Raw genomic sequence first — 13,247 nt, forward strand, 5'->3', positions numbered from 1 at the left:
CTTTTGGAGATGGCAGAAGGTGAAATAGATTCAAATCTGGGAGACTGAGCAGGCATGAAGGGAAGGCCGACTCCCTTGCTGCAGCGTGTGTGCTGGGGGAAGGGGGAATGGGGGAAAAAGGGCAGAAAATCGATAGGGAGGGCTTTCCAGGTGAGAAGCTGGAGGGGTCTGGTCTGATGAACAGGAGGTAACACTGAGGGCCCAGAAGGGGGAGACTTGAGGGAGGTGGAGCCAGGGTGCAGACAGGTGATAGGCTGGGGAGTCTAGAATGTCCCAGAACAAGGCTGGCTGACAGGAACCTTGGTGGGGTTTATCTGCTCACCACTATAGGATTCCTACCAGGTAAGGCTCTGCCAGGTATGTGGCCTTCACACAGGGATAAGGGCACAGGCAGTGAGCTAATAATGCCACATGGGGTGGGGGTGAAGAAAACAGGGACAGTGAAGAGTGGGAAGCCTGGAGGGGGTGCTGAGCAGGGAAACAGAAGGCTGAGTAGGAAGGGGAATTTGAGGATACAGGGTTACTGACGAGGGAGCACTTTGAGGTGGCGACTAGGTTTCAGTGAGATGCAGACACTAATGGGTTGGAAACATTCTAGATATGGGAGCTATGGGGGCTGAGGAGCCAGAGTTCTGGAAGCCAAGGCTGCCTTGGACAAGGTAGGCTTTGGTGGGAGGCCAAGAAGAACATGATCTGGGCACGGAGGACAGAGTAAATGGGGTATGACCAACCTGACAAGGAAGCAGGTGGGTGGCAAGTATGGGGAGGGCAAGGTCTTCTCCTTGGTAGAAGAAATAGGGCCTTGAGAAGATCCCACATGTCCCTCCTCAGGGAGGGGGGCAGATGTCTGAGAGCTGCCCCCACCCTCCCAGGCCGGGTCATGCTCTTGAGTAAACTCCTGGTAACTGGATCCAGAGCCACAGGCACGGAGGCCCTGCACAGCCCGAACTGCCAGCACGGTTGCTAGGGGACACCAGTCGGCGTTTGACAGGCTGCTCATCGGCACCGCAATTTTTTTGTCAGCTGTTAGTAACTCTGGGAGACAGCAGTGGCCATGCCTTCCTGAGCTGCCTGCTGGGGCCAAGGCTGGCGGCTGAAGTTTAAGGAAAACACATAAAGGCTGACCATAAAGTGGGACTTCAGGCTAGTGGCAGCAGCGTGGCCCTGCCTTCTGCCTGTCTCAGCAAACCTCTTGCCTGGCCTCGGGGGGACACGTCGATCAGGGAAGATACCCTGTTTCATTCCCAGGTCCTAGCACTGGGCTCACGCTTTCAGTCCTCCACGCCCCTCTCTGCAAGCAGCCCACTCTTCTAAGAGCCAGAACAGCAACAATAACCACGATGAACAGCAGAGGTCACTGTGCTCCCATCACCACTGTGACTCCAAGGTCAGCTGGCTCCTTATTCCCATTTTACAGAAAGGAAACTGAAACTCAGAAGGCACAGAGCCGGGAAATGCTGGAACTGAATGCAAACCCACAACTGCCCAAGGCATCAGTCTCAACCCCGACTTTGCCTCCCTGATGAATCCAGCCCAAGCTGGCCTGGTGCCCAGTCAGAGGCTGGATACTCTTGGCCGTTGGCACTGGACCACGACCAGGCCACCAACAGTCATGGGTCTCTGCAGAAAGCCTCCCCTGTGGCGGAGCTCTGAGCCCTGTTCACTCAAGCAAGCCACCAACGTGGCTCTGAAAGGCCCTGAGGCTAGACCTGGAGGGGATCAAGCTGGCACAGGGCTCTCTGACTCTCCACAGCTTACCAGGGCTGCACACGCCCTTGCCTCACTCTTAGCCGGCACCCCTTCAAAGTCGGCCCTGTCTCCTCTTCCTGGAGGAAGAGTGGGTTGGTTCACACCTGACTGTGGAGAGTCCTACCAGAGGCCTCTCTGCATGGCAGCTCTGGTTGCCTGGGAAGTTGCTGGCATCCTAGCCCTTGACCTTGGCCCCTTAGCCACATTTGTACCAGCTGACAATGAAGGCAAGAGGGTGGGGGATGCTTTTGCTCAGGAAATGTACAGAATAGGAGGTTAAGCCAACATTTCTCCTGGTGACAAACCCCATCCCCCATCCAAGCCCAAATGCAACTCAAACCCTAGAAAACACACATTCCTCTAAGACTTTCTGTCATTCATTTTCGAGAGCCCTAGTTTCTTCACCTGCTCATTAGGGCCAGGAGAATCTACTTTGCCTCTACTTTCAAGATAATGATTAAATAAGTAACCCTGCCCCCTGGCCTCCGTGCATTGTCCAGGCGGAGCCAGTGGGCTGACCAGCAGGACCAGGGAGGTCAGACTTGAGGGGTCTTTTGGAGAACAGCAGGAGTAAAAGCAGGGTGTTTGCACTGGAGGCCTGGAGCCTGCAGACTCAGAGGTGGCCTGAGGACAACTCTGGATGCAGCTTTGGTCTCTGAAAGTACTCGATGTCCGAATGTACCTGATGCCACTGCCACATGACACAGGAGGCTGGGCTGCCCAGGAAGTAGGGGCTGCAATGTAGATGGCCTTGTTCTCTGCCCTGGCTGGAGCCAGGGACATCTGGTGTCCCCACTCTCCATCTCCCCCTTCTGATCTGGTGGCAGGCTGGCTGCCAGGCGGTAAGGTTCCCTCTCAGGCCATCGGGGTCACTTCCCCCTGACCAGGCCTCAGGGCAGAGGAATACGGCTGAAGGAGACTGGGGAAGCCAGGTCCAGTTTCAGAGGCTCCACCTCAGGTTCCCTTCAACACGGCACAACATTCGTGAAGTTGTTCTACCCATTTTACAGACTTGCCAACGAGATGGACATAAGAAAAACAGCTGCCTTGGGTCATACAAAGCCCCATCAATGCTTTCACTCAGGATTGTTTCCTTACAAAGACTGGGGAAAGGACAGACGTGTGTCTGTGCTCATGCATGAAAGACACTATGACATGATCCCATGTGCTCTCGAACCCCAGAACTGAATGTCCCTAAAACAGCACCTGGGGTTCAGAGAATATCTGGTTTCATCTTTAGATTGCCTCCAACTTGGTGGTGGTACTTTATGCGTTGGAGGAAACACAGTGGGAAAGTAAAGTCAAGTTCAAGCGTATTCTCCGTGGAAGGTGTAATCTCCTCATCTTTTCTTCTGGGGTAGTAGGAGGGAATGGAACCTTTTGGGGGCTCCCATGCTCCAGGCAGAAAGCAACTCTCACTATCCCTTAACCACCGCAGCTCACCCCAAAGCCATGGTGTCTCCTCATCTTACTCTGCTCCCAGAACTACCACCTTGGACCAAGCCAAGACCACTGATCTCCTCAGTACACAGCTGGGGGTGGTTTCAGCCAACCCATCCACCATAGACCCAGTGACTGGAAGTTGCAGCCAGAGGGACAGTCCCTGCTTAAAACATCCTGCAGCTTCCACACACACTTTGGTCTACCCACTCAGCTTCATCCTTCTATTCCACACAGGCTGACTGTGTCTCCAGCCCACCCATATGCCCCCACGCCCCACGTTAATACCTGTTTTCCTTGCCCTGGTCCAGAACATGCCTAGTGGGCTGATAAAACTTGCTGCAATTCCCAGTTTCTCCCCTGCCTGATTCCAAGCTGAAGTTCATGTGTTGGGAACAGGCTACAAATGGGGACAGAAACCAACAGAAGCTCGAAGCCTGGGTTGTGCCCCAGGTCTGATGCCCTAGAGCCTCAGGAACACAGCAGGGCCCCTACCATTCAGGCCCATAAAAGGGTTGGGACAAGAAGGGCTCAGAGATCCAAGGGCTAGAGGCTTCCCTGTTCTGCATAGTATAAGTTACCCCCACCTTGTCAGGGAACTGGAAGCCCTCAGCCCCTTGGCCAGACATCACCATTTGGAGTTGGAGAGCCATGGCTGCTGTAGGGCGGTGTACATGGGGTGGAAAGACCTCCTAGGATGCCCACCAGACAGGCCGGCAGGTGGAAAAGTGACAGGGGGACTCACCCTCTCCAAGTCCTGCCGCAGGTGTGTGAAGAGCTTCAGGCGGCGGTATAGGACGTCCTGCTCCTGCTGGGCCAGGTTGTCCACCTCGTCAGTCTTGGGGCTCAGCAGTGGCTGATTGGCGTTGGCTTTCCTCTTCAGTTTCCAGTACTGGTAGATAAAGTCAACCAGCGCCTCAGCTAGCTCCAGCCGCTCAGCCACCTCAGCGGGCTCCACCAGCTCGTAGAAGTCTTCCTCTAGCTGCTGCAGCCGCTGTTTGCGTAGGGTCACCTTCTCCAGGTCCTCACCAGCTGAGCTGGGCTCCACGGGATCAGAAGTGGGCTCACCCCGAGGGCCCCCGTCACTGTGCTCCTGGCAGAATGACTTGAACTTGACCTCGTCATTGTCCGCTAATATAGTCCGCATTTCCAGGCCATGGTCAAAGGCGCATGTGACGTGAAATGCTGTGACACAGGAAGGCATGGAGCACTAGAGGGAGAGGAGGGGAAATGTCAGGCATGAAGGGAGCCCTGGTAGGAAGGAAGAAGGATGTAGGCCACTCTCCAGGGTTCCACTGAGAACCCAGGATGCTGGTGAGACCCTATATAAAATGGCATGGACCCCCAACATCCTGTGGGTATGGAAGGAGCTGTGGTATGTGGGAAGGGGGAACTCTGGGGGAGCCTGAGAGGAAATGGGTTTCAGCCCCATATATCCTGGGGAAATGGTCAGGTGATTTGACAATCCTTTGGGGATTAAGCTGCATAACTATGTGGGCAAAATGACTTTGGAACAAGAGGCATCAAAAGAAAGGCTGGTGGTGGGTCACTGCCTCCTTTCTGCAACATCATCTTAGATGGGGAATCATGTCCCTCCTTTGTCCTCTGGGAAGAGGTGCTGGACAGGGACCCCTTCCTTCTCTTGTCCAGGCAGCTAGGGCCGACTCAGGGACTGCTCCTCCCTCACAGCCTCGGATGATGGCTGTGATCAACTGATAAATGTTTCAGGAATACCCCACCCAACTATTAACGACCACTTATGTCGCACTCACAAGTCATTTTGAAAGTCTTACGAATGGGTGGAGGCACATCTAGTGTTTGCAATGACAACTGTTGCTAGAGAAAGAAGGACAAAGGATGACCCCCACTTTCCAGTCTGTAGACCAGCAGCATCGGGTCACCTGGGAACTTGCTGGAAAAGCAAATTCTCAGCCCATTCTTGATCTACTGAAACAGGTCCTCTGGGGATAGGCCCAGAAATGCGTGTTTTAACAAGCTCTCCAGGTATTACTGACGCACACCAGAATGTGGGAACCAATGCTGTGGAAAGACTGGTGCAGCCCTGTCCTGTTTGGGGAGAGCCTATTAGCTCAGCTGGACGAAAAGTGTTTCCTACCCCTCCCACATGTTTGATGTCAGATGTGAGGTCATTGTATTTATTAACCCCAAAGACAGTCGCTCTTTGGGAAAGCCAGAATCCTTCGGAATGCAGTGATGTGGTGAGCCTTTGCTTCTGCACTCTACCCCGTGCCCAGAGGGACTGGGGATGGAGGAATGCCTCTCAGGTGAGGTTCTGAGTCTGGCTCCAGTCCCAGGCCTCCATGGCCCATCAATGGTTCTGTCTATAGCACTATGGGAGTAGGGTGGGGGTGGTGGCAGCTGTGTGTTTTCCAGAGGGTCCCAGAAGCACCCCTCTAAGCAGATGGTATACGCAGGAGACCTCCTGGGCGACAGCAGGTGAACGGGCCACGTACCTGGATGCAGGTGCCTGTGCACTCCTTGCAAAGGCTGCACGACAGAGCCCAGCGACTGGCTGGGATATGTGAGATCTTGGTGATGGGCTCCATCTTCTCAGGGCACCCGATGCTGACCTAGGCAGGACACAGGGAGCTGCATCAGACCTCTCATCCCCAGCCTGCCTCTAGGGATCCCCCAAATGGGAGGTGTCTGCTGAAACCAGGCAGTGTGTGCACAGGGCAATGGGAGAGCCCCTGAATCACAAGACCTTCATGACTATCCCAGGCTGACCACTGAGTGTGTTAGCGTTTCCTCACCTGTGACTAGTCTTAAACTGTGACTGTGTATGAGAGTGCACAGCAGTCTGTGTAACTGTGTACGTGTGTGTGCGTGCACAAAGATTACTTATTATAACATGTATATATTTAATTTATGTTTCTGGGCAACAAGTAAATACCCCAAAGCAGCATTTTTTCTTGGGGGCTTCCAGAGCTTTCCTGGCCAATAGGGATGTGCCTTTATTTAGCTCTTCCTATCCCTCCTATGGGGAGAAACCAACAACCATGCCTAAGTCTTCTGGGCACAGCCCACCTCTTAGACCCAGAGGGTGCATTGGCCTCCCTACTGCCCATGTCTGAAGATAGAGGAAGGGCTCTTGTCCAGAGGTCCTAAACCAAAGGGCCCCCACGGTGGGGAGAAATCCTTGTTGGTTCTGCCTGTCTCCGCTGTGCCCAGCCCAGGGTACACTCAGAGGTAGTCCCAGCTTTCAAGATGTTGATCTGGGAGAAAGATACCACTGTCAACACAATCACTATCACCACAGAAGCCCACAATGTGGGTCCCTGCAAGAACATTCAGACTAGAAGCCCGCGAAGGGGAGGGGCATCTGCTGACAGGGCCACCTGGCTTGCTTCCAGGCAAAGGCAGCATCAGAGTGGGGCTTTATTCTGAGTCCGGGAACACAGCAGGGCTGGGTCAGAAACTCTGGTGAATGTCAGCATTTCATATTTCAAATAAAAGACCATGACCTTCCAGGAGCTCAGGGCTTCTTCTAACTCAGAGTGGGCAAAGCCTGTTGCCCACAGTCCCCCTCTACCCAGACTCAGACCCAGGCTGACCCCTCCATCCCAGCCAGTTAGCTATCCACTTCTAATGAGCTCTCTGCCTGATTGCCTGATTTCCTTTTAGGTCAGCTGGCTTATTTTTGTTTTAAACAGGGGGTATGACACTGGTTGGAACCACTGCCTGGATTTGGAAGGACCCACAACATGCTTTCACCTCTACTCCGTGGCCTGGCATCTGCCCAGCTCTCAGACCTACCACCTGGATCCCCTAGTGTCCATAATCCCATTTACCCATAGAAACTACCACCTGAGTTCTGTCCAAGTCCACAGGCAAAGCTCTCTGTGGGTCGCTGCCCCAGTTCTTCTCAGGTGCCACGTGAGATATCCCTTTTTATGCAAACCTGTGGCCTTCTTTCCCAGTGCTCTGCTACCAGAGTTCTGGTAGCAGACCCTCTTATCCAGGGCTGCCCCATCCCCATGTCTGCCCACCTCAGGAATCCACAGAGCGCAGCTGACGTGCACCCACTTGGTCCCGCTCCTGGTGGGCTTCAAGGCTCCTCCTCGCTTGGGGCAGAGCAGGCACTTTGGCTGGACACCCAGGGCACATGTCCGGCACAGCCAGCTGCCCGTGGGCACCTTGAGGATCCCGTAGCATGCCTGGGAAGAGAGCAGAGTGGTCACAAGTCAGATGCAATGGCCATCTGCGTCTGGTCAGGGTTCAGCTGCATATGGTCTCAGCCCCAGCCCGAGCTAGAAGCTACAGGGCCACACTGCTAGTAGGCTCTGGTAAGGAGGCCTCCAGAAGGATTCTAAGGCAAAGATGCCAGTCCTCTGTGGAAGGGCTCAGCTCTGCCCTCTGTTGGGAAGAAAGTCACTTTGGCCAGAGATTCCTAGTGAGTGATGGATTTCAGAAGTGTCTATGAACTCCTGCAAGTTGAACATACATTTGGGTATGTTATGAGGCCTGAGGACAAGGCCCAGAGCTTTCTACTTTTTTTCATAGAGATTTGTGAAGGGGGCTCCTCCTGGTCATGCCTAGGGCTTATGGACCTAAGAGCTACTGGGTATAAGGATAAGAATGAATGGGGGGTACACAGACAAGTGATGAAGCCCCTCTGAGCTCCCTAGGAAATATTTCAGAACCGGTGGCTAAGGAGATGTGTGTGTGCGTGTGTGTGTGCTAGAGTGGATCCACTGGGTTCCAGTCAAGTCTTCTATAAACAAAGCCCAGAAACACCCCACACCTGGGAGCTTTGGGGCCCAAGATCAAGAGGGGGCATGTCAGGCAACTCCTGATTTATAACATCAATAATGATAAATACTTATAGCTCATACTATACTGTTCTCAGCAAATAGCTCGTTAGAAGTATCTTAGTCGTCACAAGAAATTACTTTTATCTGTAGCTGAGAAAATAGAGGTCCACAGAGATTAAGAAATTACCCAAAGTCACATAGTTTGTAAAGGGCAGGGCCACAATTTGAAATCAGGAACCCTGGCTGCAGGCTTTGCTCTCCATCACTGCACGGTGCTGCCTGTTTAGAAGTTCAGGACGGTGAGGAGCAGAGGAAGAGGGGCACGGAGGCAGGGGGTAGGATGTTCAGTGAGGGGATTTGATGGAGGCCCACAGGAAATGGATGGAAAGAGAACCCAGTGGACATTCACTCCAGTCTGGCTGACAGAACTGAGCCATGGGGCACTCATTCCGTTCCCTCCTCCTCCCTTGCCCTTCTCAGGGGCCTACGCCCACAGTGCTACTGCATTCCTACAGCGAGAATGACCAGTTCTAGGCAGCAGCCTGGCCAAGCAGCATGGAGGAGAACGATTGAGAGGATGCCCACCTGGTGCACACAGACATTGCATTTGTCACAGAAGACCATCTCGTTGCCATCTTCGCCCTCGGGAGAACGGCACACATCACAGACGACGTCCTCATCATACTCAATGCCCAACCCCTCCTGTGTCTCAATGGCCCGTGCCATATTCTGGTGGCACTGGGTTTCCAACTCCTCCAGCACACGCTCTAGCGTCAGCTCATCCAGCTCTGGCCTCTCTGTGAGGACAGCAGGGGAGGGTGTTAGGAGCCTGGTCTATCAGGGCAGACGTGTGGATGGGTCTCCACCCACTTACTGTGCGACTTGGGAAAATGCACCCACTGTCGTGGGCCTCAGCTCCATATCTGGAAACAGAATGGGCTGGACCATTCAATCTCAAAGACCCCTGGGGCTGGTTATGGTGTTCTGACTTTAGACACCCTGCTTGTGACCACATACACGTGTACATGCAGATAACACAGAAGTATCTCTGGGGTACAGCTGTGTGCATGCAGAATCCACTGCTTGAATTGTGTGTATGGCAGGGGGCTCGGGGCAACCTTCCTAGGAGATACTAGTGGCCCACATCAACTGTCCTCAGCCTCATTTATCATCCTAGACTCATTAATGTGTTCACTTACTCTTTGTCTAATAGTCAGGCTTACTAACAATATTCTCAAGAACTCTGGAAATTGCATGCTATTAGTGCACTCACCTGACAGCTACAGAAAATGAGGCACAGACACACCAAATAACTTCTCCAATCAATCAGTAATACGGCGGGGACTTTCTCCTATCTATGCAGTGCCAAAGCCCAGTTGTGCCCACTACCTTTCTGAGGGTGGCATTCAGAAGAAAACTCTGCCTGACCTGCCCCAATCCCACTCTTAGCCTGGCAGGTCACCTACCCATCTCCTTGAGCTCGGAGTTGATAAGCTCCAGCCAATAGGCATCAATCTCGTCCAGGTCATAGCGGCTGCCCCCAGGCCAATCAGGCTGGGAGCCCTCACCAAGTTCAGAGCTGCTAGGGGACACCTGGGTAGGGGGGCCTTCCAGCGGCGGGAGAATCCTAGGAAATCAAGAGAGGGTATTATGAGGGGAGGGATCCTCAGCCTGCCAGCCTTACTGGGTCTGGCAGCCTCCAGTGAGTCGACCAGCCCAGATGAGGAGCTGCTGGACAAGTGTGATTTTTTGATGCTACTTCCTTATACTACCTCTTCTTGCCTGCCCACCCTGCAGAGACTCAAAGCACTATGGGTAAGCAGGAGAGCAGACCAAAGGGCAGAGTGTGGGTGGGGAGTGGGTGCTGACCTATTGTCCTGCACATCCCATAAACATCCATTCTGCCCAGAGCACTCTACTGGTCCTCTCATGAAGGCATGTGGGCCTTAGCTAAAGCTCCATAATCTAGATCTGCCCCGCCTGGGCCTATAGGAGTCAGCCTATGTGCTCTCACTGGGCAATGCCCAGTGCTAGCCACTGTGGGACAAGGGGGAAAGAGCCAGTGGGGCTTCAGGTCCTTCAGCATACCCCTTAAGACTAGGGACAGGCCAAGAATATCCCCATGTCCCCACAGGGGAAAGTGAGGCCGGGTCTCCTCTAGGGTGAGAAGGAGCCTCACCTGGGTACACTGCTGTAGCTCACGGTGGCCCTTTTCACATAAAGGGTCTACACTCCCAGAAGACAGTGTCTCCCACACACCTTATCATTCCCTCGAATATGACATAACCTGAGCAGTCAGTCTCTCACCATGGTGTCCCCTCCCCCACTGCGAGATGGAGGCCTCCTCCCCTGGATATAAGTAAGGATGGGTCCCAGAATCATACTCCAGGGCAGCCCTCCCTTGGGTCATGGCTCTCCCTGAGGCAGCTACATTTGAAGGGTCCTGGCTGCAAAATGTGGACCCAAAGTCCTGATACACTATATGTTTTTTAAGTAAACTCTACCCCCAACGTGGGGCTAGAACTCACAACCCTAAGATCAAGAGTCGCATGCTCTACCGACTGAGCCAGCCAGGAGCCCCCTGATCTACCACTTACTGTGTAATCTGGGCAAGCTGCCCAACCTGTCTGTGACCAGTGACCTCATCCAAAAAAATAAGCTAATAATAACAGTACTTACTTTCTATGGTTGATAAGAACTAAATGGATGAATATGTGGAAAGCTCTTACAACAGTGCCTGGCACACAGTAAGCACTACAGGTGTGTGAGTGTGTATTTTAAGACCTCTAGATATCACTTTGCTCCTTCTGAGATGGAACTGGAGGGCTTTTTATCTGGGGAGGGCATAGTTCCCCCTCTTGGCTCAGCTGTGTGCTGCCCCTCAGTTCCTGATGCCAGTTCAAAATGCCAGCTCTTCCCACCCTCCACCGGTTGCCATGGTTATTGCTGTGGAGCCTGGCTTCCATCTGGCCAGCCCTCCCAGGGGCTGAGAGGCCCTCACTTGCCCGAGGAGCCTCCTGGGGTCGAAGGCAGGGCTGCCAGGGGTTGTGACTCAGCGCAGACACGAGAGGGGAGGGCAGGATGGCACAGGGACATGGCTGAGCTATGGGGAGGACTCCTGGGCTCCAGGACATGCCCCAGGTGTCAGCCAGAGGGGGCAGGAAGGATGAAGGAGACAAGCGAAAATGGCCTCCAGACCTGGAGGGAGGCTCAGAGAAGGTTGGGGGGAGTAAGGAGAAAGGGAAAGTGCTTGGTGCCACCTTTTCCCACACGAGAGGCCCAGATTAAGGAAGGCCTCAGGTAATGACTAATGGTGACTCCATCCAGCCCCTCCTGTAAAATAGGTCATTCCAAATAGATGTAATACTGATACTCTTAGTCCTATAAAATCCTGCTTTTCCTCACAAAGATCTTACTGGAATTAATACATTCTTTTAGAAACATAGACTAATTTTGTCTTGATGCTACTTTGTGTCCCCAGCGTATGCTCAATGAAGTTTTGGATATAACCTTAGAGTGCCCTACTACCTACTGGTGTAACTACCGACACCTGTGTTCTCAGTCAGAAAGTTCCTTTCTTTCTCTGAGAATCTAGGGTTAAGGGGCTCACACCAGAAAAGGCATTTCCTGTGTTTCCTGGGGATCTCATCCTCAAGTGTTACACCTCTTCTGGCTCTGGCTATGGAAGAAGCTATCTCTACCAGCTGGGGATCACCTGACCCTAAGCCAAGGTCTCAGTCTCAACTGTTAGCTAGCAGGACACAGATCAGCTGAAGAAGGCAGATGGCCTGGGCTGGGATCTGGGGGAGGGTCTCTACTTCAAAAGCCTATACCTACACCAGAGGCTGGTTTTGCCCTAGGTTGAATCTTCTGGATACAATGAGGAAGCAGCACAGGCCATCACTCAATTCATGATCAGGGGTTGAGACAGGTTCTCATTACCCATATAAATTTCAGACCATGAGGTAGGCAGACCTGCCAAAGGGCCAGGGAAGAATGGACAAAAAGGGAGACAGAGGGGGCTGGGGTAGCAGTGGGGAAATAGCAATGAAAGCCAGCATGACAGCGTGATGGGGGCACAGCCTCTCTCTGGGCCTCACAGGGGCAACCCAGTGCTTGTTCCCTTGGCTTGTGACTTCCTGGCCCAGCCCACTAGGCCCTGGCGGTCATACAGGGAATTCCCCAGAATTTCCCAACTTCCTCATCTATCAAATGGGGACAGTAAGATGTACTTTATAGGGCTGATATGGTAATTAAATGAGAAGATGAACATAGCAGGCTCAGCACAGTGAATCCTCAGGAAGCACTGCTGTTAATAGTTCTGACCATGGTGGTTGCTGTGCTGGCTTCCAGATAAGGGCCTTGCAATGGGAGGTGCCCTGGAAGATGGTGGGACTGGGCTGGAGGGAGATAGGGAAGACTTTGCAAAGGAAACAGCCCCTCCCTACCTCTAGTCTATCCTCTCCAAAGAGCACAGACAGGAGGGGAGTGCCTGGCTCCTGTCAGCTTAGAGCAGCTGAGCATATGCAGGGAATGCACCTAGAAAAGCCAGAGCAGTCTGAACACGTGCTCTCCTCTTGATGTCAACAGATAAAGCACCACGCAGGCAGACAGAAGCCAAGCTACTGGTGTGGAAGCATCTGCAATTAATTACCCAGGCCATTGGATGTTTCCGGAACCACCTGACATTGACATCGAGGAGGGAGGACAGACAGCTGGGCCAAGCCTAATCAGGAATCCCCTCTCGGCCCAGCTGGTGGCCTGCCCCTCCCCTTTACTGCCCTGGGCCCTTGCCGTGTGTATTCTCATTTCATCCCTGCCACACCATTAGGCAGCTACTGTTATCGGGTCCATTTTACAGAGGAGAAAACTAGTTCAAATAGGTTAGTGGTAGTTCTTCAGTCTGCACAGTCTGCAGATGTAAAGGTGTCAAACTGGCTAGGAGCTTAATCCACATTTCTGGCCCTGGGGAGGGGATGTGGAGAATACATTTCCTCTCCAAATCCCACATATTCTCCCTTCCAGAGAATACTAGAGCTTCCCTGACTGTCAGAGGGCCCAGCACTCAGCCCTCAGCAGCCACAGGATGAGCTCTGCCCAGCCCCCGGTCCTCACAGAGCACATAAGCAGCATTCAGAGTCTTATCTGCCTCTGTAATTCCATGTCCAGCACAGGTCTGGCACCAGGCGGGCACTCATAGGTGTGGCTACTGGAAAGCAACAGTGCCAATGTCAAGGGAGGTCAGGGCTGGAATCTTTGCCCCAGGCCTGGTCAAAATGGGCC

At 53.1% G+C, this 13,247-nt stretch overlaps 1 protein-coding gene across 10 annotated transcripts in view; it reads right to left on the reverse strand.

Moving 5' to 3' along the window:
• JADE2 (jade family PHD finger 2) overlaps positions 1-13,247 on the reverse strand; it is a 134,605-nt gene that overhangs the window by 14,503 nt on the left and 106,855 nt on the right. For all 10 annotated transcript variants that reach the window (XM_086703891.1, XM_086703866.1, XM_086703901.1 and 7 more), the window contains 5 exons: positions 9,431-9,591; positions 8,550-8,761; positions 7,200-7,367; positions 5,664-5,780; positions 3,935-4,399 (listed from right to left, as the gene is read on the reverse strand). In XM_086703891.1, coding sequence (XP_086560017.1) covers positions 3,935-4,399; positions 5,664-5,780; positions 7,200-7,367; positions 8,550-8,761; positions 9,431-9,591 — 1,123 coding nt within the window. The remainder of the gene's footprint in view (positions 1-3,934; positions 4,400-5,663; positions 5,781-7,199; positions 7,368-8,549; positions 8,762-9,430; positions 9,592-13,247) is intronic.

Source organism: Puma concolor, chromosome A1 (assembly GCF_028749965.1).
Source record: "Puma concolor isolate L17-30 chromosome A1, mPumCon1.1.hap2, whole genome shotgun sequence".
Classification (NCBI taxonomy): Eukaryota; Metazoa; Chordata; class Mammalia; order Carnivora; family Felidae; genus Puma; species Puma concolor.